General features: G+C 42.7%; 1 protein-coding gene across 2 annotated transcripts in view; it reads right to left on the bottom strand.

Moving 5' to 3' along the window:
• CEP89 (centrosomal protein 89) overlaps positions 1-26,534 on the bottom strand; it is a 97,729-nt gene that overhangs the window by 20,845 nt on the left and 50,350 nt on the right. For both annotated transcript variants that reach the window (XM_050771982.1, XM_050771984.1), the window contains 4 exons: positions 22,399-22,514; positions 19,498-19,678; positions 5,732-5,899; positions 4,293-4,434 (listed from right to left, as the gene is read on the bottom strand). In XM_050771982.1, the coding sequence (XP_050627939.1) occupies positions 4,293-4,434; positions 5,732-5,899; positions 19,498-19,678; positions 22,399-22,514 (607 nt within the window). The remainder of the gene's footprint in view (positions 1-4,292; positions 4,435-5,731; positions 5,900-19,497; positions 19,679-22,398; positions 22,515-26,534) is intronic.

Genomic DNA, 26,534 nt, shown 5'->3' with positions numbered 1-26,534 from the left:
CAGAATGAAGGATAAAAACCATATGAGCACACCAACAGACACAGAAAAAAATCGGATAAAAATTCGACATCCCTTCATGATAAAAACACTTAATAAACTAGACATAGAAGGAACATACCTAACATATGAAAGGCCATATATGACAAACCCACAGCTAACATCATACCAAGTAGGGAAAAGCTAAAAGCCTTTCCTCTCAAAACTGAAACTAGTTAAGGATGCCTACTTTTACCACTCTTTGTCAGCACAGTACTGGAAGTCCTAGCGAGAGCAGTCAGGCAAGAGAAAGAAATACAAGTCATCCAAATTAGAAAAGAGGAAGTCAAATTGTTTCTCTTTGCCAATGACACGATCTCATATTTAGAAAAAACTAAAGACTTCACCAAACGACTCTTAGATCTGATAAAAAAAAAGTTCAGTAAAGTTGCAGAACACAAAATCAACGTATAAAGGTCAGTAGTGTTTCTATACACCAATAATGAACTCCCTGAAAAAGAAACCAAGAAAGCAATCCCATTTATAATAGCTACAAAAAAAAAAAAAAAAAAAAAAAAAAAAAACCTAGAAATAAATTTAACCAAGAAAGTTAAAGATTTCTACAAGGAAAACTACAAACGCTGATGAAAGACAATGAAGCTGACTCAAACTAATGGAAAAACATCCCATGATCATGGATTCAAAGAACTAACATCATTAAAATGACCAGACTCCCCAGAGCAATCAGCAGATTCAGTGCAATCCTTATCAAAACATCAGTGACAATTTTCACAGAAATAGAATGAACAATCCTACATTATCACATATGGAACCAAAAAGGAGCCTGAAAAGGCAAACCAGTTTGGAGCAAAAAGAACAAAGCTGGAGGTATTACACTACCTGACTTCAAAATATATTACAAGTCTATAGTAACCAAAACAGCACAGTATCAGTACAAAATCAGACACATTGGCCAATGGAACAGAATAGAGAACCCAGAAACAAACCCACATATTTACTGCCAACGGCTTTTCAACAAAGGCACCAAGAACATACACTGGGGAAAGGACACCCTCTTCAATACATGGTGCTGGGAAAATTGGACATCCATATACAGAAAAAGGAAACTAGATCTCTATTTCTCATCATATGCAAAAAATCCACTCACACTGGATTAAAGACTTAAATGTAAAACCTGAAACTATACAACGACTAGAAGAAAACATAGAGGAAGCACTCCAGGACTTTAGGCAAAAATTTTATGGCTAAGACCCCAAAAGCACAGGCAACAAAAACAAAAACAGACAAATGGAACTATATTAAACTAAAAAGCTTCTGCACAGCAAAGGAAACAATCAATAGAATGAAGAGACAACCTGTTGAATAAGAGAAAATACTTGCAAAATATTCATTCAGCGAGAGACTAATACCCAGGATATACAAGGAACTCAATTTTCTCTCTCTCTCTCTCTCTCTCTCTCTCTCATTTTTTTAAGAAACACAACTCTTAATAGCAAACAAACAAACAAATTCCATTAAAAAGTGGCAAAGGATCTAAATAGACATTCCTCAAAAGAAGACATACAAATGGGCAACAGGCATATGAAAAAAATGCTCAACATCACAAATCATCAGAGAAATGTAAATCAAAACCACAATGAGATATCATCTTACTCTAGTTAGAATGGCTATTATTAAAAAGACAAAAAATAACAGATGCTGATGTCAACCTAAAATAATCAAAAGGGTTAGAATCCAGTTTAAAGAGAGTTTATTCAAGCACAAAGTTTGACGACAGGCCACCCAGGAAGTAGATTCCAAAGAACACAAGTCTGTGTTCTGAAGTGTACAAGTTTGGGATTGCTAATAGGACCACATGCAGGAAAGCCTAACAGAATTTCAGTGTCTTTCTATGTAAGACTGAATGCATAGTTACAACAATCTAATTAGTTGAGGCAGTCTTTTTCTTTCAGGAAAGATATATTTAACATTCCACATTGAAGATGTAACAGTCATGGGGTTGTGGGTGCCATCTGGTCTTAGGTATAGAACAATAAAGGGAGCTGTTCATCTTTATAGATGAGTGACTCGAAGGAGGAGGTGGTCTGGTCTCTGGTCTCTCCTAGTCATTTACAAAACAAAACAATGAGAAAGAGAACTCATCTATAAGAAGCAGAATAGCAAACAAGCTACATCGCTCAATCTCCAGGGCTTAACTTCCCCCTTCGCGTAATACATTTAGAGGGTCCTGAAATTTTTTTTCTTTTCTTTTTAAAAATTGAGACAGGGTCTTGTTCTATCACCCAGGCTGGAGTACAGTGGCATGATCGACCTCCTAGGCTCCTTCCTCAGCCTACTGAGTAGCTGAAACTACAGGCATGCACTACTATGCCTGGCTAAGTTTTTCATTATTTGTAGAGACAGGTTCTCCCTATCTTGCCCACGCTGGTCTCAAACTCCTGGACTCAAGTGATCCTCATACACTGTTGGTGGGAATGTAAATTAGTACAGCTATTATGGAAAACAGTATGGAGGTTCCTCAAAAAACTAAAAACAATTACCAAACGATCGAGCAATCCAACCTACTGGGTATTTATTCACAGGCAAGGAATTAAGTAAAGAAAATATGCTCTATTTACACAATGAAATATTATTTGGCCATATAAAAGAACAAAACCATGTCATCTACAGCAACATGGATGGAACTGGAGGCCATTATGTTAAGTAAAATAAGCAGACCCAGAAAGATAAATATGGCATGTACTCACTCATATGTGGGGGCTAAAAAAGTTGACCTCAAGGAGGTAGAGATTATAATGATAGCTACCAGAGGCTAGGATGCATGCGGCTCTGGGTGTGTTTGTGGGGGGCTGTGGGGGCAGGGGGCAGAATGAAGAGAGGTTGCTTAATAGGTATAAGCATACAGTTAGATAGACGAAATAAGTTCTAATGTTCCACAGCAGAGTAGGTTGACTAAAGTTAACAACAATGTATTGTATATTTCAAAATAGCTAGCAATGAGGACTTGAAATATTCTCCACACACAGAAATGATAAATGCTCAGCCAGGGCACGGTGGCTCACACCTGTAATTCCAGCACTTTGGGAGGCCGAGGTGGGCAGATCTCTTGAGGCCAGGAGTTCAAGACCAGCCTGGCCAACGTGGCAAAACCTTGTCTCTACTAAAAATACAAAACTTAGCCAGGTGTGGTGGCATGCGCCTGTAATCCCAGCTACTCGGGAGGCTGAGGCACAAGAAAGTCTTGAACCCAGGAGGCAGAGGTTGCAGTGAGCTGAGATCATGCCACTGCACTCCAGCCTGGATAACAGAGTGAGACTCCGTCTTCAAAAAAAAGATAAATGCTTGTGGTGATGGATAGCCCAAACACCTGACTTAATTGTTACACTTTCTATGCACGTTACAAAATATCACATGTACCTCCCCCATGTGTATGTAAATATATTTAAAATATTTTTTTAAATGTAAAAATATTATGCATTAATAAAAAGAATTGTTTAAAAAGAAAAAAATGATTTGTAACATTTTTTGAGAATGGTATCTCAAGAGTGGTTTATTAGCATTTCTTTCTTTTTTTTTTTTTTTTTTTTTAGGGACAGGGTCTTGCTCTGTTTACCAGGTGCAGTCCAGTAGTACAGTCATAGCTCACTGCAGCCTTCAACTCCCACACTCAAATGAACCTCCTACCTCAGCTTCCTGAGTAGCTAAGACTACAGGTGCATGCCACCACGACCTGCTAATTTTTAAATTTTTTTGGTAGAGATGGGATCTTACTATGTTACCCAGGCTGGTCTTGAATTTCTGGGCTCAAATGATCCTCCTGCCTCAGCTTCCTGAGTAGCTGGTACTACAGGCACACAGCACCATGCCAGGGCAATACAGTTGAAATTTTAAAATACAGATGGCTCTTGATTTACAACAGGGCTACATCCTGATAAACCCATCATAAGTTGAACAAACTGTATATCAAAAATGCATTTAATACTGGCATTACAGCAGACGGTTCCCAACTTATGATGGTTCAATCTACATTTTTTCAACTTTATAATGGTGTAAAAGCAATGGGCATTTAGTATAAATGGTAACTTCATTATAAGTTGTAAGGAGCTCCTCAATTTATAATAAGATTACTTCCCAATAAATACGTCATGAAGTCGAAAATTCCTAGGTCAAACCTTCCATCGTAAGTCAGGGAGTGCCTGGATAAAGCTTTTAATAGATCATTTTTAAAAATACTCTTAAAATCACATTTGCGTATTAACTTGCAGTTTATTTGATGTAACCTTCAGGAAACTTACCAAACACATAAGACTGTCACGTTCCTGGGTTATATTTTCTGCCAGGCCAACAAGGTTTGCCAGGTACTGGTGAGCAGACATTTCATTCCCCATGGCTTTTTCCACCTGCTTTTTGAGGACCTCAATCTTCTTTTGAGATTTCCTAGAGAGTTACCCCAAATGGTAGAATAAAAACCCATTAGTTTACATGGCTAGGGCATGGTGAATAACCGTATTACAAAAAAGGCAAGTATGTGGTAGCATTTCAATATTATTCTTCAGCAACCTAAATCTTCTATTAAGTTTCAAGGTGAGAAGAAGTAACTGAATTTGAAACCAAGCATAACTGGTGAGCCCAACTTAAGTTAATAAGAGGAGTTCCAAATGTCTAACAACGAATAGGCTCTTTTTTTTTTTTTTTTTTTTTTTGAGACACAGTCTTGCTCTGTGGCCCAGGCTGGAGTGCAGTGGCATGATCATGGCTCCCTGTAATCTCCACTTCCCAGGTTCAAGTGATTCTCATGCCTCAGCCTCCTGAGTAGTTGGGATTAGAGGCATGTGCCACCACACTCAGCTAATTTTCTGTGTGTGTATATATATATATATATATATATATATATATATTTATTTTTTTTTAAAGTAGCCAGGGTTTCTCTATGTTGGTCAGGCTGGTCTTGAACTCCTGACCTCAAGTGATCTGCCCATCTCATCCTCACGAAGTGCTGGGATTACAGGCATGAGCCACCGCACCTGGCCCATAGGCTCATTAAGTATTATTCTATTAACTATCTGGCTCATGTTCTAAAAGGCACTTTTGAAAAAAAGATCCAGAAATTCCAAAGTAGACTTTTAGGAAATGGTTAGGAAAGAGCTCCTAGAACTTTGAGTCTTAGGGTTATCATATGACTCTCAACCATATTTGAATTATAGACTGAGAAATGTTGGTTAACACTGGTTAACAGAAACAATACTTATTATAGTCTGATATCCAGTAATTTCAAAACAGAAAAGTTTTATAGCGACTATTAGAAAAAGATTAAAATAAATGAAATAGAATATTCTTCATTTGTCTTTTTTCTTTTTTGAGACAGGGTCTCACTCTGTCGCCCAGGCTGGATTACAGTGGCGTGATTTCGGCTCGCCGCAACCTCCGCCTGCCGGCAACCTCCGCCTCCCCGCAACCTCCGCTTCCCAGGCTCAAACGATTCTCCTGCCTCAGCCTCCTGAGTAGCTGGGACTACAGGTGCATGCTACTACCGCCTGACTAATTTTTGCATTTTTAGTAGGGATGGGGTTTTGCCATGCTGGCCAGGCTGGTCTTGAACTTCTGACCTCAAATGATTCACCTGCCTCAGCCTCCCAAAGTGCTGGGATTACAGGAGTGAGCCACTGCACCCAGCCCATTTGTCTTTTTTAACTATTGAAAATAAAAGCAACTTAAAGGAAAAAAAGATACAAACCTATTGATTTTCTGTGCTCGTTCAAGTTCGGCTTCCAGTGCTTTGTTCTGCTCTGTCAAGCTGTTCTTCTCTAACAGCAGGCTCTTCTTCTGCGCTTGCAGGACTGTCAGCTTCTCCATCAACTCCTCCATCTCAGCCCTTTCTTTCTCTTCTTCCTTCTGTAACTGGCTGAAGGACAAAAACATTACAGGCTTGTATTCAGCACAATGAAGCTAAAATGGGGCAGTCACACAATGAGGCAGATGAGTGATAATAGCCCAGCCCTCCAGTCTCTGGGTGGGTCACTTGGAAGGCCTCTGTGGAAACATCTCCCCATCCTGGGCCCTAGAGGACCTGGGACCAAGCTGCTAGACCACGGGAGAGAGGGCGTGGCTGGGCACACACTGTGTGTGTGTCTGTGTGGGACAGGGTCTCACTCTGTTGCCCAGGCTGAAGTGCAGTGGCACAATCACGGCTCACTGCAGCTTCGAACTTCTGGACTCAAGCGATCCTCCTACCTCAGCCTACCAAGTTGCTGAGACCACAGGCACACACAATGGCTGGCTAATTTTTGTATTTTTTGTAAAGATGAAGTGTCACTATGTTGCCCAGGCTGGTTTCGAACTCTTGGGCTCAAGTGATCCTCCTGCCTTAGCTTTCCAAAGAGCTGGGATTACAAGCATGAGCCACCACACCTGGCCACACACTTCTTTGATGGTGATGATCTAACCTAACCTCTTTTTCTCCCATGGTTTTCGCTTATGTCTCTGTCTCTCTCTGTCTCTCTTTCTGTCTCTGTGTGTGTGTGTGTGTGTGTGTGTGTGTGTGTGTGTACACGCTATTCCTTCCAAAAAAATCTAAGATAGCTCTATTTTTTACATGGTTATAAATGCCAGATTAAAAAAAAAACTGCTAAAACAATTTTTTCCATAATAATGTAATTATAAATACATGTTTTTAAGACAAAAGAAACAAAGAACAAAGTGGCACTTATTTTGTTGAACACCCTTCTGTAACTGGCTGAAGGACAAAAACATTACAGGCTTGTATTCAGCACAATGAAGCTAAAATGGGGCAGTCACACAATGAGGCAGATGGGTGTTACCGAATTTGCATAGAGAGTAACTGGGGATAGGGGCTGCATCCTCTACCAGCACAGCAGGAATACACAACAATGTATGATTTTAAGGTTTGTCAACTATAACTGTAAAACATACAAAATCCAGGATTCATTTCTTTCACTGAAAATTTACTTAACTATTATTTTATTGGATAAATTGTTGAACTGGATGAACGATAAAAGGTTAAAGAAGGATGTTGAAAATACCAAGGCTTCTGCTTGCAGCCAAGATAGAGTTACAGAGACCAGATTTACCCCTCAGCTAGAAAACCAGGCCAAACAGAAGAAACCACAGTTTTCAGACTTTGGACAACAGGCGAGGCAGGACTGTGATCCCGAAGGGAAGGGAAAACAAGGTGAGTGCTGCAACTGCTCCCTTCACCTTCCTGTCTGGCAGACACCTGCTGAGCCCAGGAGCCAGCGATCCAAGAGCAGGGAGGTCAAGGCAGCTGGAATCTCCAGGGCAGGGCAGAGGGCATTTCACAGAGGGAGAAAGGGTTCTGGAGATCTTGAGGGGTCTTTGGCTGGGTACTGATCTGTCCGTGTGTAAGAGGAAACTGCCTAAAGCCGAAGAAAGAAACACTACAAACAGTAGGCACAACAATTTCTGACACACACAAATAATGGGAAATAGTTCATGCACCCACCAGTCAGAATGGAAAGACCTTATAATAAAAGAGCTATTGGATAGAATCCTTAAAGGAGTGTTACTGTCTTAGTAGTGGGGCTAACTTAGCCCTAGACTAGAGGTTGCTTTGGGCCTACCCTAACAAAAGTCAGCTTTGAAAGAATCCAGCTTAGCCACGTGCAGTGGCTCACGCCTGTAATCCTAGCACTTTGGGAGGCCGAGGTGGGAGGACTGCTCAAGCCCAGGACCTCAAGACCAGCCTGGGCAACATAACAAGACCCTGTTTCTACAAAAAAAAAAAAAAAAAAATTGAAAAAGAAAAAAAAGAAAAGAAAGTAAAAAAATAAAGAATCCAACAATTATCTAGTGGCTTAAGTGTGCACCAGAATGAAATCTAACACTATTTAAAGCAATGCAATAAGTCTAACATCCTGCAACATAAAATCTACACCATCTAGCACCCAATCAAGCATGAGAATAGGCAATAAAATACGATCCATGATCAAGAGGGAAAAAAAATCAACAGAACAGATCCGGAAGTGAAAGAGATGATGGCATTGGCAAACAAACGTTTTTAGAAAAACATGCTCCTACATTTGAGAAAGAAGAGAAAAACAGCATGCTGGGGACAGAGATGGAGAATACAAAAAAAGACTCAAATGGATCTTTCTTACAGAGATGGGAAAAATCATTATGCGAAGTGAACAATATATTGGATGGGACTAACAGCAGATTAGATTGTAGAAGGATACAAGATTTGTGAAATTGAAGACATAGTAATAGACACTGTCTGATTGAAGCCCAGAGAGAAACAAGTGTGGGCAAAAAGTGAACAGAACAATCAACAGGACAACATCAAGCGGTCCAGGAGAGGTAAGAGGGAAAAACAGAAGAGAACGTTCAAGAAATAATAGCCAAAAGAAAGATTTCCAAACTTGATGAAAAATAAACACTGATAGCCCCAAGAAGCTGAATGAACTTCATGGAGAGTAAAGAAACCATGCTGCCCGGGTGTGGAGCCCCCCACTGTAATCCCAGCACTTCAGGAGGCCAAGGCAGGAGGCTCCCTCAAGGCCAGGAGTTTGAGACCAGCCTGGGCAACATAATGAGACTCTGTCTCTACAAAAAAATTTAAAAATTAGCGGGGAGCAGTGGCACATGCCTGTAGTCCCAGCTACTTGAGAGGCTGAGGCAGGAGGATCACTTGAGCCCAGGAGGTCAAGGCTGGGGCAAGCAGTGATCACACCACTGCACTCTAACCTGTCCAACAGAGCCAGACCCTGTGTAAAAAAGGGTCTGAAAGAAAGAAAGAAACCATGCTAAGACATATCCCCGTTAAAATGCTGAAAACCAGTGACAATGAAAAATTCTTAAAAGAAGCCTCAGAGAAACGTTATCTTCAGAAGAATACAGATAACCGTGACAGCAGATTTTCATCATAAACGATGCAAGCCAAAAGCCTGTGAACAGCCAGCATCTTTAAAACTGAATGGAAAAAACCCCCACAAACTACCAAAAATCTGTCAGCTTGGAATTCTTCACCAAGTGAAATCATGTAATCAACGAAGTTTCATAATTTTCCCAACAGAAGTACTGTAAATCTTTTCACACCTATTTGTGAAGCTTTGTCAACGGTTCCTTCCTTCCTTCCTTCTTTTTCATTAAAAAAATTTTTTCTCATCATGATAGCCTATCATTACCTTAGTTTTCAAAATATCTTTTTTTTTTTGAAATGGAGTCTCGCTCTGTTGCTGGGCTGCAGTGCAGTGCCACGATCTCCGCTCACTGCAACCTCTGCCTCCCAGGTTCAAGCGGTTCTCCTGCCTCAGCCTCCCAAGTAGCTGGGATTACAGGTCTGCGCCACCACCCCCAGCTAATTTTTGTATTTTAAGTAGAGACAGGGTTTCACCATGTTGGCCAAGATAGTCTCGATCTCTTGACCTCATGATCCGCCTGCCTCGGCCTCCCAAAGTGCTGGGATTACAGGCATGAGCCACCGTGCTCAGCCCCAAATACCATTTTCTACACGTTTTTTTCCTACAAAGAAATACAATTAATTTTTATAAATTTTCTGTTTTGAACAACTTTGCTAAAATCTCTTACTATTTTTAATGATTTGTAGATTTGTTTTCTACAGATAGAATTATATCATTTATGAATAATGACACTATTGTTTTCCCTTTTTCCAAACCTTCTAAGTTTTTCATGCCACGTGTGTCAGTTACCACTCGGTAGCCAGTGCTGTTCATGTTGTCAGAGGACAACCCTGTATTGTTTCCAATCTCATTAGGAAAGCTTTCGACATTTCACCAATTGGTGTGATCTTTTTTGTAGTTTTATTTTTTAATAGAACTTTAGAATGTTAGAATTTAATAGAAGTTTTACATCTACATTCATAAGTGAAATGAAAAGCAATTTTCTTTTCTTATACTATCACTGTTGGGTTTTGGTATCAAGGTTATACTAACCTCATTAGATTAAGGAGCATTAATTCTTTTTCTGTTTCTAGAAAGGTTTATGTAAGACTGAAATTATTTCTTCCTTGAATATTTTTAGAACTCTCTAGTGAAGGTATCTAGGCCCGGAGTTTTCAAGGGAAGATTTTTTAATTCAATTCTTTTAATGATTACATGACTATTCAGGTATTCTTTTTCTTTTTGAGTCAGTTTTAAGGTAAGTTTTCAAGAATTTGACTATTTCATCTAAATTTTCAAATGTATTGACATAAATTATTTCTAGGTGCACACAAATTTAAATTTGTATGAATTCTACTTGGTAAGTTGAGCCTTTTATCTTTATGAATCATCCTCTTTGCTTAGCATTTTTGTTTTGTTTGTTCTGTTTGAGACAGGGTCTCACTCTATTGCCCAGGCTAGAGTGCAGTGGTGTGATCACTGCTCAGTGCAGCTTCAAACTCCTGGGCTCAAGTCATCCTCCTGCCTCAGCCTCCTGAGTAACCGGGATGACAGACAGTGAGCCATCACACCCAGTTAATTTTTAAATTTTTTGCAGAGACAAGGTCTCCCTATGTTACCCAGGCTGGTCTTGAACCTCTGGGCTGAGCCGTCATGCCTGGCCTAAGTAGTATTTTTTACACTAACATCTACCTTGTTAGAGATTAAGATTTACCATCTCAGTTTTGGTTTATATTTGAGAAGTACTGTTTTTCCTGCCCTTTTACTTTTGACCTTTCTCTATCCTTATGCTTGGGACATACATCTTAAAGACAACACAGCTGTGCTTTAGTTTACACAGTGACATTCTTTGTCTTTTAACTCGAGTATTTTGTCCATTTAGTGTATCTACTACTGGTATGTTTGGTTTTAAATCTACTTTTTACTTTTTGTAATCTAACGTTTTACTTTTTGTTTTCTATTCTCCCCTTGCCTACCTTTCATTTTCCTGCTCTTATTTGGATTATTTTTTAATGATTCTTTTTATCCCCATACTAGTTTAAAAGTTATATACATTGTTTCCAGAAATTTCATCATGCATATTTTCAAATTATAAAATTAGTCAACACTTTTATCCTCTTCTGAATGATATAAAGACTTTAGAACACAAACTCCATGTGCCTTGTGCCTGATTATATGTTGTTATTGTTGTGCCTTTTAATTTTATGTATTCTTAAATCCCCAAAGATATTACCATTTTAAAGACTCAATGTTCATTACATTTATCTATATATTTACCACTACCATTTACTTTCATTTTACTTTCTTCTTGCTTCTCAGGCATCCTGCCTGGAATCAACCATCTCCTCCTCAGGGGCCTCCCTTGAATACTGTATCTAAAGCAGTCCTCCTGATTGCAAGTCTCTCTCCATCTTATTATCCTCATATATAGATATATATATATATAAATATTTATATATAAATACTAATATTTACTTATATAAATATATATACATATAATATATACATAAACAGAACATCTTTAAGAGTAAGAATTCTTAATTTTGGCTATTGTGTGTTTCAGTTATAAAAATTCTATTTGTTTCTTTTTCAAATCCACTATGTCATGTTTTGTAGTTCCCTGAAGAAATTTTGGAGCTTCTCTGTCTCAGACTCCTGGGCTCAAGAGATCCTCCCGCCCTGGCCTCCCAAAGTGCTGGGATCACAGACGTGAGTCACTGCGCCCGGTCTCACCCCAGGACTTTCTTAAAACCCTTCCAGATGAAACAAAACACTTTTATGACCTGTGCTTTAAGGAATAAAGACCAGGGGCCAGGCGTGGTGGCTCATGCCTATAATCCCAGCACTTTGGGAGGCCAAGACAGGAGGGTCACTTGAGGCCAGGAGTCTGAGACCAACCTGGGCAACACAGCAAGACCCCACCTCTACAGAAATACTTAAAAATTAGCCCCTCAACTGATCCACCTGCCTCGGCCTCCCAAAGTGCTGGGATTACAGGCATCAGTCACTGTGCCCAGCCCCATTTTTCTTTTCTACTGTATTTTGACTGTACTTTTTCTGTTTAGATATGTTTAGATACACGAATACTTACCATTGGTTTATAGTTGCCTGCAGTGTTCAGTACAGTGACATGCTGTGCAGCCTTGGAGCAAACAGCTCCAGCATCTAGCCCAGGTGTGCAGGAGGCTATGCCATGTGGCTTTGTGTGAGTACACTCTGTGATGCTCACACAATGACGAAATTACATAATGATGAGTTTCTCAGAACGTATCCCCATTAAGTGACACACGATTGTGTTCTGATAGCCCCCTAGATGTAAGTAAAGAAGGTATAAAAAGTTTAAAAAGAAGTCACTAATGGTGAAGGCAGGAGGAGAAATGACCATTTTAAAATAACAAAGATGCCACCAAATCCTTTTTTAGTGGAAATTGGAGAAAGACTTTTGTGGCTCAGAATGAACTGGTTGGGGAGGGAAAGCCTTATGGCGGCTTTGGCTCAGCGGCTTTGGGCACAGAGTTCATAGGTGGGTCGAGGGTAGAGGAATGAGAAGGATGGGGCCGGGGATGTGACCCTAATGGGCTCTCCCATGGAAGGGGCGGTGTTTGGAGAGAGAATTTATAACATGGAGAGGGGCAGGAATTCATCAGAGCTAGAATATGTGGATTCCATGAAGACCTAGTAGAAAAATAGACAAAATGAGGAGTAGGAAATTTTTTTTTTTTTTTTTTTTTTTGAGACAGAGTCTGGCTCTGTCGCCCAGGCTGGAGTGCAGTGGCTGGATCTCAGCTCACTGCAAGCTCCGCCTCCCGGGTTTGCGCCATTCTCCTGCCTCAGCCTCCCGAGTAGCTGGGACTACAGGCGCCCGCCACCTCGCCCGGCTATTTTTTTGTATTTTTTAGTAGAGACGGGGTTTCACTGTGTTAGCCAGGATGGTCTTGATCTCCTGACCTCGTGATCCGCCCGTCTCGGCCTCCCAAAGTGCTGGGATTACAGGCTTGAGCCACCGCGCCCGGACGAGGAGTAGGAAATTGAGTGTTTTTGTTTTGGCTACGGAAGCCAAGGATACCTTGGAGTGAGGCTCAAGGGAGTAGAAGTGCCCTCTGACAGCCTCCACTAGGCAGCCCCTTCCCATGCTGGCATCATAATAGAGATAGGCCACATGCAGAATACGCACTGATCTATCAGCAAAGCAGCTGCTGAACCAGCGCTCACACTGGGGGAATGTCTGGGGAGGAGTTTGGGAAAGGGTTATGCCTCAGGCAAAGGTGAGGTCGTGAGGACAAGATTTTTGTGCAGGGATAAAAAGGCTTATTGAACCTCTGCAGGGCAAGCCTTGAGGTGTGGCGTGTATGTGTTCTTTCGCCTACCCTGGTTGAAAGGAAGGCAAATAATGGGTATTTTGTCTTGCTTCCTCTGCCCATTGGCAACCCTGTTTGGAAGGAACAGTGACATGGGAAACGGCACAAGCTCATGTGCCTGGTGAGCTGTCAGTTGGCTTTGGGTTGGACTGGCGGTCACACCTGGAAGCAGAGATGGCTCTCTTTGCTTTTACTATTTTCTAGAAAGGCTGGGCTTACTCATGATGAAGGTGGGAGAAAAACAAGGTGTCAACCCACTTCTCTAAGGAAATTTAGCAAACTCTTTTGGGGAGAGCTAAAGATGTAGGGGGACAGGTTGTATCTACAAAGGGAAGCCTTTATCCTGGCTTTTGGGAGACTTGCATCCTAAAGTGAAGCTGACCATTGCATGCACCTTATCTATATACACAGAGGCCTGCTCAGCAGCCAGGGAGATGCCTGCACAGGGAACCACCAGGGCAGAAAATCCCTCAACTGACACAGTATACACCAAGTACCAGTAGTTCCTCTTCCTAAAATCAGAACAGATGACTAGATGTGAACAAGCAGCAAGGATCATTAGGTGTGGTGAAAGAAATTGCAACATGAAAGAGAGATCCAGATAAGCAGAGAAGCTCAAGGGAAACTGAATTAACACAGAGGACTAAGGAGGCTTTAAAAGAACAAAATGCCATGAGAAAAGAAAGTATAGCCACTAAATAAAAGCCAGACTAAACATGATTACCAGAATTATAAAAATATCACAAAGGCTGAAAGATATATTTGAGGAACCTCTCAGAACCAAGGAAACAAACGATTGGGAAATGGAGATAAAAGGTACTAGAAGTGGACAACCCATCCAGGAGGTCCAGCCTTAGATCATCAGGAACCTCAGAAGGATACGAGAGACAGCAGAAAGGAAGAAGTGAATAGCTGAAGGGCATTTGCAGACCTCTGAAGACCTTGGTGGATTCACTGCAGAGGTACCCACTGCAGCAAATGAAAAAAAGACCCCCACACCTACACATATCCTAATGAAATATCAGTCAATCAAGATTGATGAGATAGGCCAGGCGCAGTGGCTCATGCCTGTAATCCCAACACTTTGGGAGGCTGAGGCGGGCAGAATGCTTGAGGCCAGGAGTTCAAGACCAGCCTGGCCAACATGGTGAAACCCCATCTCTACTAAAAATACAAAAATTAGCCAAGCATAGTGGCACACTCCTATAATCCCAGCTACTCAGGTGGCTGAGGCACGAGAATTGCTTGAACCCAGAAGGCAGAGGTTGTAGTGAGCCAAGATCGTGCCACTGCACTACTCCAGCCCCTGGGTGACAGAGCGAGACTCTGCCTCAAAAAAAAAAAAAAAGATAAAAAGATAAAAATGGTGCACCTATACAGGGCACTTATCATGAATGGAGCTTGCAGGATTGGAAGAAGTTGCTCTGGGTGAGTCAGTGAGTGATGAGTGAATGTGAAGGCCGAGGACATTACTATACACTCTCGTAGACTAAATACTGTACAATTAGGCTACATTTAAATTATTTTTAAAATTTTTTCTTCAATAATAGATTAATTTTAGTATACTGTAACTTTTTACTTTACAAACTTTTTAATTTTTTAACTTTTTGACTTTTTTATAACACAGTTTAAAACACACATTGTAGGCCGGGTGCGGTGGTAATCCCAGCACTTTGGGAGGCCAAGGCAGGCGGATCACAAGGTCAGGAGATCGAGACCACAGTGAAACCCCGTCTCTACTAAAAATACAAAAAAAATTAGCCGGGCACAGTGGCAGGCGCCTGTAGTCCCAGCTACTCAGAAGGCTGAGGCAGGAGAATGGCGTGAACCCGGGAGGCGGAGCTTGCAGTGAGCCGAGATCACGCCACTGCACTCCAGCCTGGGCGACAGAGCGAGACTCCGTCTCAAAAAAAAAAACAAAAACAAAAACAAAAAAAAAACCACACACATTGTACAGCTGTACAAAAATATTTTCTATTTTTATATTCTTATTCTCAAGCTTTTTTCTATTAAGAAAATGTTTAAAACTTTCTAGACATTCTTTAAAAAAATGAAGAACAAATGCCACAGGAGTCTAGGCCTGCAGAGGGGCAGGATAATCAATATCACTGTCCTCCACCTCCATGTCTCATCCCACTGGAAAATCTTCAGGGGCAGTAACGTGCATGGAGCTTTCACCTCCTGTGATAACAATGCCTGCTTCTGGACACCTCCTGAAGGAACCGCCTGAGCCTGTTTTACAGTTAACTTTATTTTTTCATAAGTAGAAGGAGTACATTCTAAAATAACAATAAAAAGTAGGGCAAATACATAAACCAGTAACATAGTCACTCATTATCATTATCAAGTATTATGCACCATCCATTACTGCACGTGCTAGGCTTTCACAGGATTGGCAGTGCAGTAGGTTTGTTTACACCAGCATCACCACAAACATAAGAGTAACGCATTGCTCTACAATGTTACAATGGCTATGACATCACTAAGTGATAGGAATTTTTTGGCCCCATTATAATTGTATGGGACCACTGTCGTATATGTGGTCCACTGTTGACTGAAGCATTGTTATGTGGTACATGACTGTATGTTTATGTAGTTATGACACGGCCACAAAAACACGTCGGTCGCTGAAGCAGATGTTTGAGAAACATAAAATTATAAAGATGAACATGATTTCAAAAATATTTCCTTCCTCTATTGCAATAGAAAAGCACATGTCTGGAGACATATGGTGGCTCATGCCTGGAATCTCAGCACTTTGGAAGGCCAAGGTGAGCAGACTGTTTGAGCCCAGTTCAAGATCAGCCTGGGCAACATGGTGAAACCCTGTCTAATAAAAATACAAAAAATAGTCAGGAGCTATGGCACGTGCCTGTGGTCCCAGCTACTTAGGAGGCTGAAATGGAGGATGGCTTGAGCCCAGGAGGTGGGGGTTGCAGTGAGCCAAGATCGCACCACTGCACTCCAGCCTGGGTGACAGAGGGAGATCTCATCTCAAAAAAGCAAAGCAAAGCACGAGTCTGGCCCAGTCGGCATGTAATAGTAGAGTCAAAACCACTGGGCTCCAGTAGTTGGAATCACCAGCATTTACTAAAGCACCAAGCTTCACATGCACTAGCTCATTTGTTGCCCCACACCAACGCTACGGAGGGAGAAGGAGGAGCTGGAGAGAAACAGATGTCAATAGGTCTATTCAGTCAACCATTTTGAACTGAAAGACTCACCGTTTAAAACATTTTTCCCCCTTATTTCAAAAGTGAATAGGACACTTGGAAATATAAAAACATACAAGAGGCCAGGCTGGTGGCTCATGCCTGTAATCCCAGCACTTTGGGAGGCCTAGGCAGGCAGATCACTTAAGGCCAGGAGTTCAGGACCAGCCTGGCCAACAAAATACAAAACTAGCTAGGTGTGGTGGTACATGCCTGTAATCCCAGCTATAAGCAGGGCTGAGGCACGAGAATCGTTTGAATCTGGGAGGTGGAGGTTGCGGTGAGCCAAGATCGCGCCACTGCACTCTAGCCTGGGTGACAGAGCAAGACTCTGTCTCAAAAAAAAAAAGGAAAAAAAAAATTAAAATTACCCATTGTGATGGTTAATTTTATGTGTCACCTTGGCTCAGCTGTGGTGCCCAGTTGTTAGATCAAACACTAGACTTTGCCGTGAAGTATTTTGTTGATGTCATTAACATTTACGGGCCGGGCGCGGTGGCTCATGCCTGTAATCCCAGCACTTTGGGAGGCCGAGGCGGGTGGATCACGAGGTCAGCAGATCAAGACCATCCTGGCAAACACAGTGAAACCCCGTCTCTACTAAAAATGCAAAAAATTAGCCAGGCGTGGTGGCAAGCGCCTGTAGTCCCAGCTACTTGGGAGGCTGAGGCAGGAGAATGGCATGAACTCGGGAGGCGGAGCTTGCAGTGAGCCGAGATCACGCCACTGCACTTCAGCCTGGGCAACTGAGCTAGACTCCGTCTCAAAAAAAAAAAAAAAATTTACAATCAATTGACTTTAAATAAAGGAGGTTTACTCTCTTTAATGTAGGTGAGCCTAATCTAAGGCCTTAAGAGTAAAAACAGGTTTCTCAATGAAGGAGTTCTGCCTGAAAACTGTAAGATAGAGATCCTGCCTGGGTTTCCAATGGGCTGGCCTGCCATATGAATTTTGAACTTGCCTGCCCCTACAATTGTGTGAGCTAATTTTTAAAAGAAATCTCACTCTCTCTGTCTTTCTCACTAACCTATTGGTTGCTTCTCTCGAAGACCCTGGTTGAAAACACAATCTCATCTGTCAAAGATAATTTCTATTAATATTTTCCCATTCTGCCTATCTTTTTTCCATGTACTTACAGTATATATGTAATTTTTTATATATACACATATATAATTTTATAATTTATATAAGATATATAAATATATATTTATATATAATTATACATATAATTTATTATATATTAATTATGTATGTTTCCTATACATAGTTAATATATATACCATCTCTCTCTCTCACATACACATACAAGATTTTTTTTGACATGAGAAAATAGCCACTATATATATATATAGTGTATATATATAGTGTGTGTGTGTGTGTGTGTATATATATATATATATATATATATTTTTTTTTTTTTTCCCCCCACAATGTTGCCTAGGCTGATCTCAAACTCCTAGGCTTAAGCAATCCTCCCATCCAGACTATTACCAATTAGCCAATTACATACATACCATACATATGTATATATATATTTTATATATACACACATACACATGTAATTATACAAACACATACATTTATACATACATACTAGAATGATCAACTCATTTCACTTTGCCTAGGACATTCCTAGTTTTAGCTCTAAAAGTCCCACATCCCGGGAAACCCCTCAGTCCCAGGCAAACTGTTACGGCTGGTTACAGACACACACACACACACACATACACCACACATTTCTTTTTTATTTTGAGACTCGCTCTTGTCTCCCAGGATGGAGTGCAGTGGTGCGATTTCGGCTCACCGCAACCTCCGTCTCCCGGGTTCAAGCAATTATCCTGCCTCAGCCTCCCAAGTAGCGGGGATTACAGGTGCCTGCCACCATGCCTGGCTAAGTTTTGTACTTTTAGTAGAGACAGGGTTTCACCAGGTTGGCCAGGCTGGTCTCAAACTCCTCTCCTCAGGTGATCCACCCAACTCGGCCTCCCAAAGTGCTGGGATTACAAGCGTGAGCCACCGCGCCCGGCCACCCACACTTCTTAAAAAATAAAATTGTAATCATTTTCTATGTGCTGTTTTAAAACCTAAACTCCTTACTTAAAAATATATTGTGGCCAGGTGGGCATGCCCCTGTAGTTTTCGTTTTTTTTTTTTTTTTTGTAGACATGTGGTTTCGCCGTTTTGCCCAGGCTGGTCTCAAACTTCTGGGTTCAAGTGACCTGCCAGCCTCTGCCTCTCAAAGTGTTGGGATTACAGGCAAGAGGCACCACTCTCAGCCCAGTTCCACTATTTTAAACTGCCTTTGGTTCTAAAATTAATAAAGGCCAAAACAGCATGAAAAAAAAAATCATACACAAAGTGCAGACTGCAGCCCTCAAGGAGAGCCAGGCACTACTTTAATTTACCATTTATTACCAAAGTTATTAAAAGAAAAAGAAAGTCAGGCTGGGTGTGATGGCTCAGACCTGTAATTCCAGCACTTTGGGAGGTGAGGCCAAGGCAGGCAGATCACTTGAGGTCAGGAGTTTGAGACCAGCCTGGTCAACATGGTGAAACCCTGTCTCTACCAAAAATACAAAAATTAGCCAGGTATGGTCATGCACCCCTGTAATCCCAGCTACTCAGGAGGCTGAGGCAGGAGAATCGCTTGAACCCAGGAGGTGGAGGTTACAGTGTGCTGAGATTGCGCCACTGCATTGTAGCCTGGGCAACAGAGTGAGAGTCCGTCTCAAAAAAAAAAAAAAAAGTCCCATTCTCACTTTCAGACACCTGTGCCGCTCTGTTGTGCATGACCGTAGGTGAAGAAACCCAGAAAGAACTGAACTGAGCAACCTCTCTCCATTCTGCCTATAACCACAGGCAGAGTGACTCATTATACTTGAAAAGTCATTAAATCAGCTGGGCACGGTGGCTCATGCCTGTAATCCCAAAACTTTGAGAGGCTGGGATGGGCAGATCACTTGAGCCCAGGAGTTTGGGACCAGGCTGGGCAACACAGAAAGACCCTGTCTTGGAAAAAAAAAAAAAAAAAAGGGCAAAACATTAAATCCTTACCTTTTTAATTCATTTACAATTGATTTATGAACTTCCATTGCGATTTTGCCATCCGAGTGTGTTTTGAGTTCTCGGCATTTGGCACGTAAAATCTCCAGCTGTTCCCTGTTCTCCACCAGCTCCTTTTCCTGGCCCTGGGTTTTCGTCTCCAGGAGCATTAGTTGTTTAGTCAGCTTAGAAACTGAAAATCAAAAGAGAAGGATAAAAACTTGGCACAGAAGACCTCTTAAAACACAATTATTGGCTATTAGGAAATACTAATGAGAGTCAGCTGATAAAAATGACCTTTTAAAGAGCTTCTGAGCTGGGCGTGATGGCTCACACCTGTCCCAGCACTTTGGGAGGCTGAGGTGGGTGGATCACGAGGTCAGGAGTTCAAGACCAGCCTGGTCAAGTTGGTGAAACCCTGTCTCTACTAAAAATACAAAAATTAGTCAGGCGTGGTGGTGGGTGCCTGTAATCCCAGCTACTCAGGAGGCTGAGGCACGAGAATCACTTGAACCCAGGAGGCAAAGGCTGCAGTGAGCTGAGATCATGCCACCGTACTCTAGCCTGGGCAACAGAGTGAGGCTCTGTCTCAGAAAAGAAAAAAAAAAAAAGATCTTTTGGAGTGTTGTAAATTAACACCAAAGGCTTTGTCCTTAGATATTACTGTCCCTACTGGGCGCAGTGACTCATACCTGTAAACCCAGCCCTTTGGGAGGCTGAGGGGAGGATTGCTTGGGGTCAGGAGTTTGAGACCAGCCTGGGTAACAGAGTGAAACCCCATCTCTACATAAAAATTTAAAAATGAGCAGGGCATGGTGACATGCGTCTGTGGTCCCAGATATCCGGGAGGTTGAGGCAGGAGGACTGCTTGAGCCCAGGAGTTCAAGACTACAGTGAGCCGTGACTGGGCCACCGCACTCCAGCCTGGATGACACAGTGAGACCTTGTCTCCAAAAACAAAAACCAAAAAAGCCAAAAGAAATTACTATCTCTACATTAAGCACTCACTAAATATATCCTTTTAAAAATAAAATCCACTATAATATTTTACCAAAAATGATTCCAGTCTTCAACTAACTGACTTTCCTGAGACTGAAGCCTTAAATCACACACGGGTGTGCAAGCATATGTCATAACATTGTCCCTAAAGCTGCAAGATTTTCAAGATTTTTAAGGACATCAAACATGGCTAAAGAACTGATTTATTATTTTCCTTACCTTTCCTCATTAAACTTTTATTTTATTTCCTGTATCTAAAGTAAGTCATAAATATTTTCATCCTGTGTTACATAGTTGTATGTAATAAGACATTTCCTGAGCATCTGCTGACACTAGCACTTAGAGGTATTTTATTGTAGCATAAAACTGTACATCTCTCTACTCTATGAAAATATCTAATTGGTGACTGGGCATGGTGGCTCACACCTGTAATCCTAGCATTTTGGGAGGCCAAGGTGGGTGGGTCACTTGAGGTCAGGAGTTCAAGACCAGCATGGCCAACATGGTGAAACCCCCTGTACTGAAAATACAAAAATTAGCTGCGAGTGGCGGCACGTGACTGTAATCCCAGTTACCCGGGAGGCTGAGACAGGAGAATCGCTGGAACCTGGAAGGCGGAGGTTGCAGTGAGCCTAGATCACGCCACTCTACTCCAGTCTGGGCAACAGAGTGAGACTGTCTCAAAAAAAGAAAAAAAGAAAAAAGAGAAAATATCTAATTGGTCAAAGTGAATGGCTGTTTCTGGGCAATGGGAAAACAGCACAGGCAACTCACTGGATCATACAGGTCAAAAGGTTTTCCCTACCCCATGTGACCAGAAATCCTCTTTCTGTTCAGATCTGGTATGTTCAAGAAAATTAAGCTCAGTAAATAGGAAACTAATGTCATCCCTAACCCTGAAAACAAAGATAAGAGGCTCCACAATTCTGTTTCCCCTCTCCCCTTAACAATGCCAGAGTAAAGGCAAATACTCCTGGGCCACGCAGCTCTCAGGAGAAATCACGTGGAGAAAACTCCTGTGCACCTCTCTGGGAGATGCTCTCATCTTTAAACACAACCTGGTTCTCAGAAACAGGAAGTGCTAGCCCCGCAACTGCAGCAACAGCAGGGGCTGCTCATGGACCTGCCATGGCGTGGAAGGGGCTGCCATTCCAAAAGCAGCTGGAGAGGGGAAAACCTCCATCTGCTTCTCGGGGCACCACGGCCTCATGCAAGATGGCTTGTGCTTCAGTTTCCCAGCCTATGCCATTCTTCACTAGGAAAGAAAAATCAGTAAAACAAAGGGAAAAAATGCCACTATCTCTTGTACTCATAAATTGTGGTTTTAAAGCAGAAGTGATGACTCTTAGCCTGGCCTCCTTACAGTTGTGCACTGTCCCAGACTGTGAAGCTCCTAGGGTTTGGGAGAGTGCATGGGAAGACACGGGAAGAGGGACACTCTCGGAAGGCGTCTGACAGTGATCTAATCTGCAGAGATGTCGCCTCCCGTGCCCGCAGCACTGAAGGAAGGAAGGACACAGGGGAACTGTTTAGAACGTGAACGGTTCTGCTTATTTACTCATCCAACAAACATCTGGGAAGAGACCCTGTGTTATTTCAGATGTTTACCTCGCATGATCTTTCCCATTTCTAAGGTACTATTTTACCCCAAAACCAGTTCTGCTGAGTCTAGCACTATCCCTGCGAGTGATTTACAAACCCATGGGATGATGAGAGACACTGTGGAGTATGAAAAAGCAATCTATGCATTGAGGGTAATGACATGGAAGGGTTATAAACAGCTGCATTTCAGTCAAGAATGTAAAACATGACTTCTCTCATTTTCATTCGGGGCCCCCGGCAGGAGGGAGATAGAAGGGTAAAGTGACAATAGTGACATCACTGCACGGCCAGTCCTCGCTGGAAGGACCTCACCTTCTTGGAGGTGCTCCTGGTGGCTGTCCTTGGCTTTCCTTTGCTGAATCTCCAGCTGCTCCAGCAACAACTTGTTTTCCTCTAAAACCAGTTTTGCTTGAGTCTGAAGCTGACGCCTGCAATTGATTTACAAGATGCAATACTGTGATTCAGGTGCTGAATGGTTACAGAAACACTCTGGAATCTAAAAGGAAGCAATGGGTGCATTATAGGTAATGAATATCAAGCCATGTCTCCATGTTAAACATATTAACACAGCAGCAAATCCTGCCATTTGCAGTCAGTTGGGGAAGGACAGCCGCGAGTCTGAATTACGGACTGCTTCAGAAACGCTTTCAGATGTAGAATTTCAAACATGCACAGAAGTAAAGAGGATACAGTAGGAGACTCCCATGTGCACAGCACCCAGCTTGAATAGTCACTAAATGGCTGATGAGGTTTCATATGTATAAACCTCTAGTCCTGCCACCCACTATATTATTCTGAAGCCCATATGGAACATATTTAAAGAAATAGTAAGTTCCCATTTTAATTTTAAAATACTCCTTTGTAATCAGTAGCATATTTGCAAAAAAAAAGACTCTGTTAGCAGGCTTTGAAATGGTTTCTTAGAACTGTATGAATCTGCCCCAGCCTTCCTCTCAAGCACAAGCAAATCCTCTCCTTCCAGTGCAATGTAAACCCCAGCCCAGCTCAGCCCTCAAGATCACAAATTCTGATTAGAAGGAGCTGAAGGGACCTTAGAAATCATCTACTGAAATGTTGACCACCCAAAGTACACTGGGTAGTAAGTTTACTTACTAAAGCAGTAAACAATCTTGATTTTCCACTTGAAACCCTAAAGGTAAGGAGGAGGAAGGAAACAGACAAGATGAAAGGAGTCAGGCTGTAACAATGGTGTGGCCCCAACAGAGGCTGTGCACTGACTGGCTCCTGGGCACTGTGGGGGTGTCTCTTGCCTGCTACCAGCACCCACAGAGTAGGCTGCCATGCTGTCAGGAGGGGACTCACCCAGAACTGGTCTGTGCTAGCCTCCTCATTCCCGCCACAAACTGGGCAGCTCCACGATGGTCTGTTTTATGTTTTAGACTTATTTATCTATTTATTTATTTATTTATTGAGAGATAGGGTCTCATTCTGTTGCCCAGGCTGGAGTGCAGTGGTGAGATCTTGGCCCACTGCAACCTCCACCTCAGCTTCCCGAGTATCTGGGATTACAGGCATGCATCACCACACCAAGCTAATTTTTATATTCATATTTTTTGGTAGAGACAGGGTTTCTCCATGTTGGCCAGCCTGGTCTCGAACTCCTGACCTCAGGTGATCCACCCGCCTCAGCCTCCCAAAGTGCTGGTATCACAGGTGTGAGCCACCGTGCCCGGCTGCGTTTTGGACTAATTTATAAGACTTTTTCTTTATTTGTTCATTCATTCATTTGTTCATTCCTTCCTTCCTCCCTCCCTTCATTCATTTTAGTTTTTATTTTTTAGAAACAAGGTCTTGCTCTGTCACCCAGGCAGGACAGGAGTACAGTGGCACCATCAGAGCTCACTGTAGCCTTGAATTCTTGGGCTTAACAGATCCTCCTGACTAGCTAGGACTACAGGTGCATGCCATCATGCCCAGCTAATTTTTAATTGTTTTGTTTTTGTTTTTGTTTTGTTTTTGAGACAAGGTCTTGTTCTGTCGCCTAGGCTGGTGCACAGTGGTGTGATCATAGCTCACTGCAGCCCCGAACTCCTGGCTTCAAGTGCTTCTCCCACCTCAGCCTCCCAAAGCATTAGGATTACAGGGGTGAACCACTGAGCCCGAGCCATTTCTTTTTAAAATGAAAGGGATTGATCCCTCATTCCTAAAAAAAGTTCAGAATCTCAGATTTGGTTCAACACTCCCTCTTGTTTTGTTTTACTTATTTATTTTATTTTTATTTGAGACAGGGTCTCACTCTGTTGCCCAGGCTGGAGTGCAGTGGCACGATCTTGGCTCACTGCAGCCTCCGCCTCCTGGGTTCAAGTGATTCTCCCGCCTCAGCCTCCCGAGTAGCTGGGATTACAGGCATGCGCCACCATGCCTGGCTAATGTTTATATTTTTAGTAGAGAAGCAGTTCCACCATGTTGGCCACGCTGGTCTCAAACTCTTGGCCTCAACTGATCCTCCCGCCTCAACCTCCCAAAGTGCTGGAATTATAGGCATGAGCCACTGCGTCCAGCCTCCCTCTTATTTTATAGAGAAAGAAACAGACCCATTAAGCCTGAGGTTAGCCAGTGATTCAGGGGAAGTTAGGAAAAGAAATATACAAAATTTACTTGCAGCCCAGAAGTTCATTGAGAAATTACTGGCAACCAAGCAGAAAGTGTCTGCTGGGCCAGGTGTGGTGGTTCATGCCTGTAATCCCAGCACTTTGGGAGGCTGAGGCAGGTGGATCACCTGAGGTCAGGAGTTGGAGACTAGCCTGTCCAATGTGGTGAAACCTCATCTCTACTAAAAATCCAAAAAGAAATTAGCCAGGCATGGTGGTGGGCGCCTGTAATCCCAGGTACTCGGGAGGTTGAGGCAGGAGAATCACTTGAACCCGGGAGGTGGAGGTTGCAGTGAGTCAAGATTGCACCACTACACTCCAGCCTGGATGGCAGAGCAAGACTTTGTCTCAAAAAAAAAAAAAGAAAGAAAGAAAGTGTCTGCTGAAGTGTGAAGTCTGTGAACCAAGTGCTGCATGCAGGTTTAGCAGCCGTGCATGTGTGTAGGTACTGAGAGTAGCAAGGAGCTCTGCCCACCAAGTGTGATGCTCCAGAGCCCAGAGACCCTCCTGCAGCTTGAGGGCAGTGAATTCAAAGAATTGCTCAGGGAGGCCCTGAGCAAGCCTGATGCTCTCCCCATGCTGGTGTGGGCCATCATGCTAGAGCAAAGGGCAGATTTCAAATCCCAACACACACAGGATTGGGGAACACTGCGGGGCTGTGGATTTGAAAGCAAGGCCTGCCTTTCTTTCCTTTGTTTCATTGATTTTATTTTAAGGAAATGCAGACAAGTTGGATTTGTGGCTATATACAAGGCTAGGGAAGGAACACGGGGTTCCAGAATCTGACAAGATCTCTTGAGCCCCAGCCTGGCTAAGCTGCTTTCCAGGCCACTGTTCAAGGAGGGTGCGAGGGGAGACACACTAGGAACCCTGACGGAAGAAAATCCAAGCTCAGCCAGGGAGGTCACAGAGCACCAAGACCTAGGAGTTGCCTGGGCCAGTCCCACCTGATGCATCAGTGACTAGAAAATCAGGGAGAGCCAATGGTAAGAGTGCTGTTGACTCAATTCCAGATTTCTAAACATCACGTATAGAAAATACTTCATTTTTTCCAGTGATGTTAAGGCCATTTGAAAACACTAAATATAACATACCTACTCAAAGTGAATAATTTTTGTTTTCTTAGTCCTGCCTAGATATTGCTTTTAGGCTTTTCAAGACGTATACTTTCTCTAATTCAGTTAACAGGCATTTGCTGTTGCTGTGCTAGATGCGGGGCCACACACAAAAATGAGCAGGACACTGGTTCCTGCCCTTGCAGAGTTCACAAAGGAGAAGATGGAGGCAGATGTGGAGGCAGACAGGATAGGCAGGCACAGTGTGGCAGGTACTGGGATAGGGCATGTGTTTAGGGGTACATCAGAACTGGAGACAAGGGGCCACGTGCAGTGGCTCATGCCTGCAATACCAGCACTTTGGGAGGCCAAGATGGGAGGATCACTGGAGCCCAAGAGTTTGAGACCAGCTTGGGTAACACAGCGAGACTGTCTCTATGAAAAAAATTTTTTAAATGGCTGGGCATGGTAGGGCACACCTGTAGTCCCAGCTACTTGGGAAGGTGAGGTGGGAGGATGGCTTGAGCCCAGGAGGTTGAGGCTGCAGTGAGCTATGGCGGAGCCACTGCACTCCAGCCTGGGCGACAGAGTGAGACCCTAACTCTAAAACAACTTAAGAAACAGAGACGCCGGGCACGATGGCTCACGCCTATAATCCCAGCACTTTGGGAGGCCAAGGCAGGTAGATCACATGAGGTCAGGAGTTTGAGACCAGCCTGGCCAACGTGGTGAAACCCCACCTCTACTAAAAATACAAAAATTAGCCGGGCGTGGTGGCACA

The sequence above is a fragment of the Macaca thibetana genome, chromosome 19 (genome assembly GCF_024542745.1).
Source record: "Macaca thibetana thibetana isolate TM-01 chromosome 19, ASM2454274v1, whole genome shotgun sequence".
Taxonomy (NCBI): domain Eukaryota; kingdom Metazoa; phylum Chordata; class Mammalia; order Primates; family Cercopithecidae; genus Macaca; species Macaca thibetana.
Note: the sequence above shows the minus strand (reverse complement) of the source record. Positions and strands in the feature narration are given on the sequence as shown.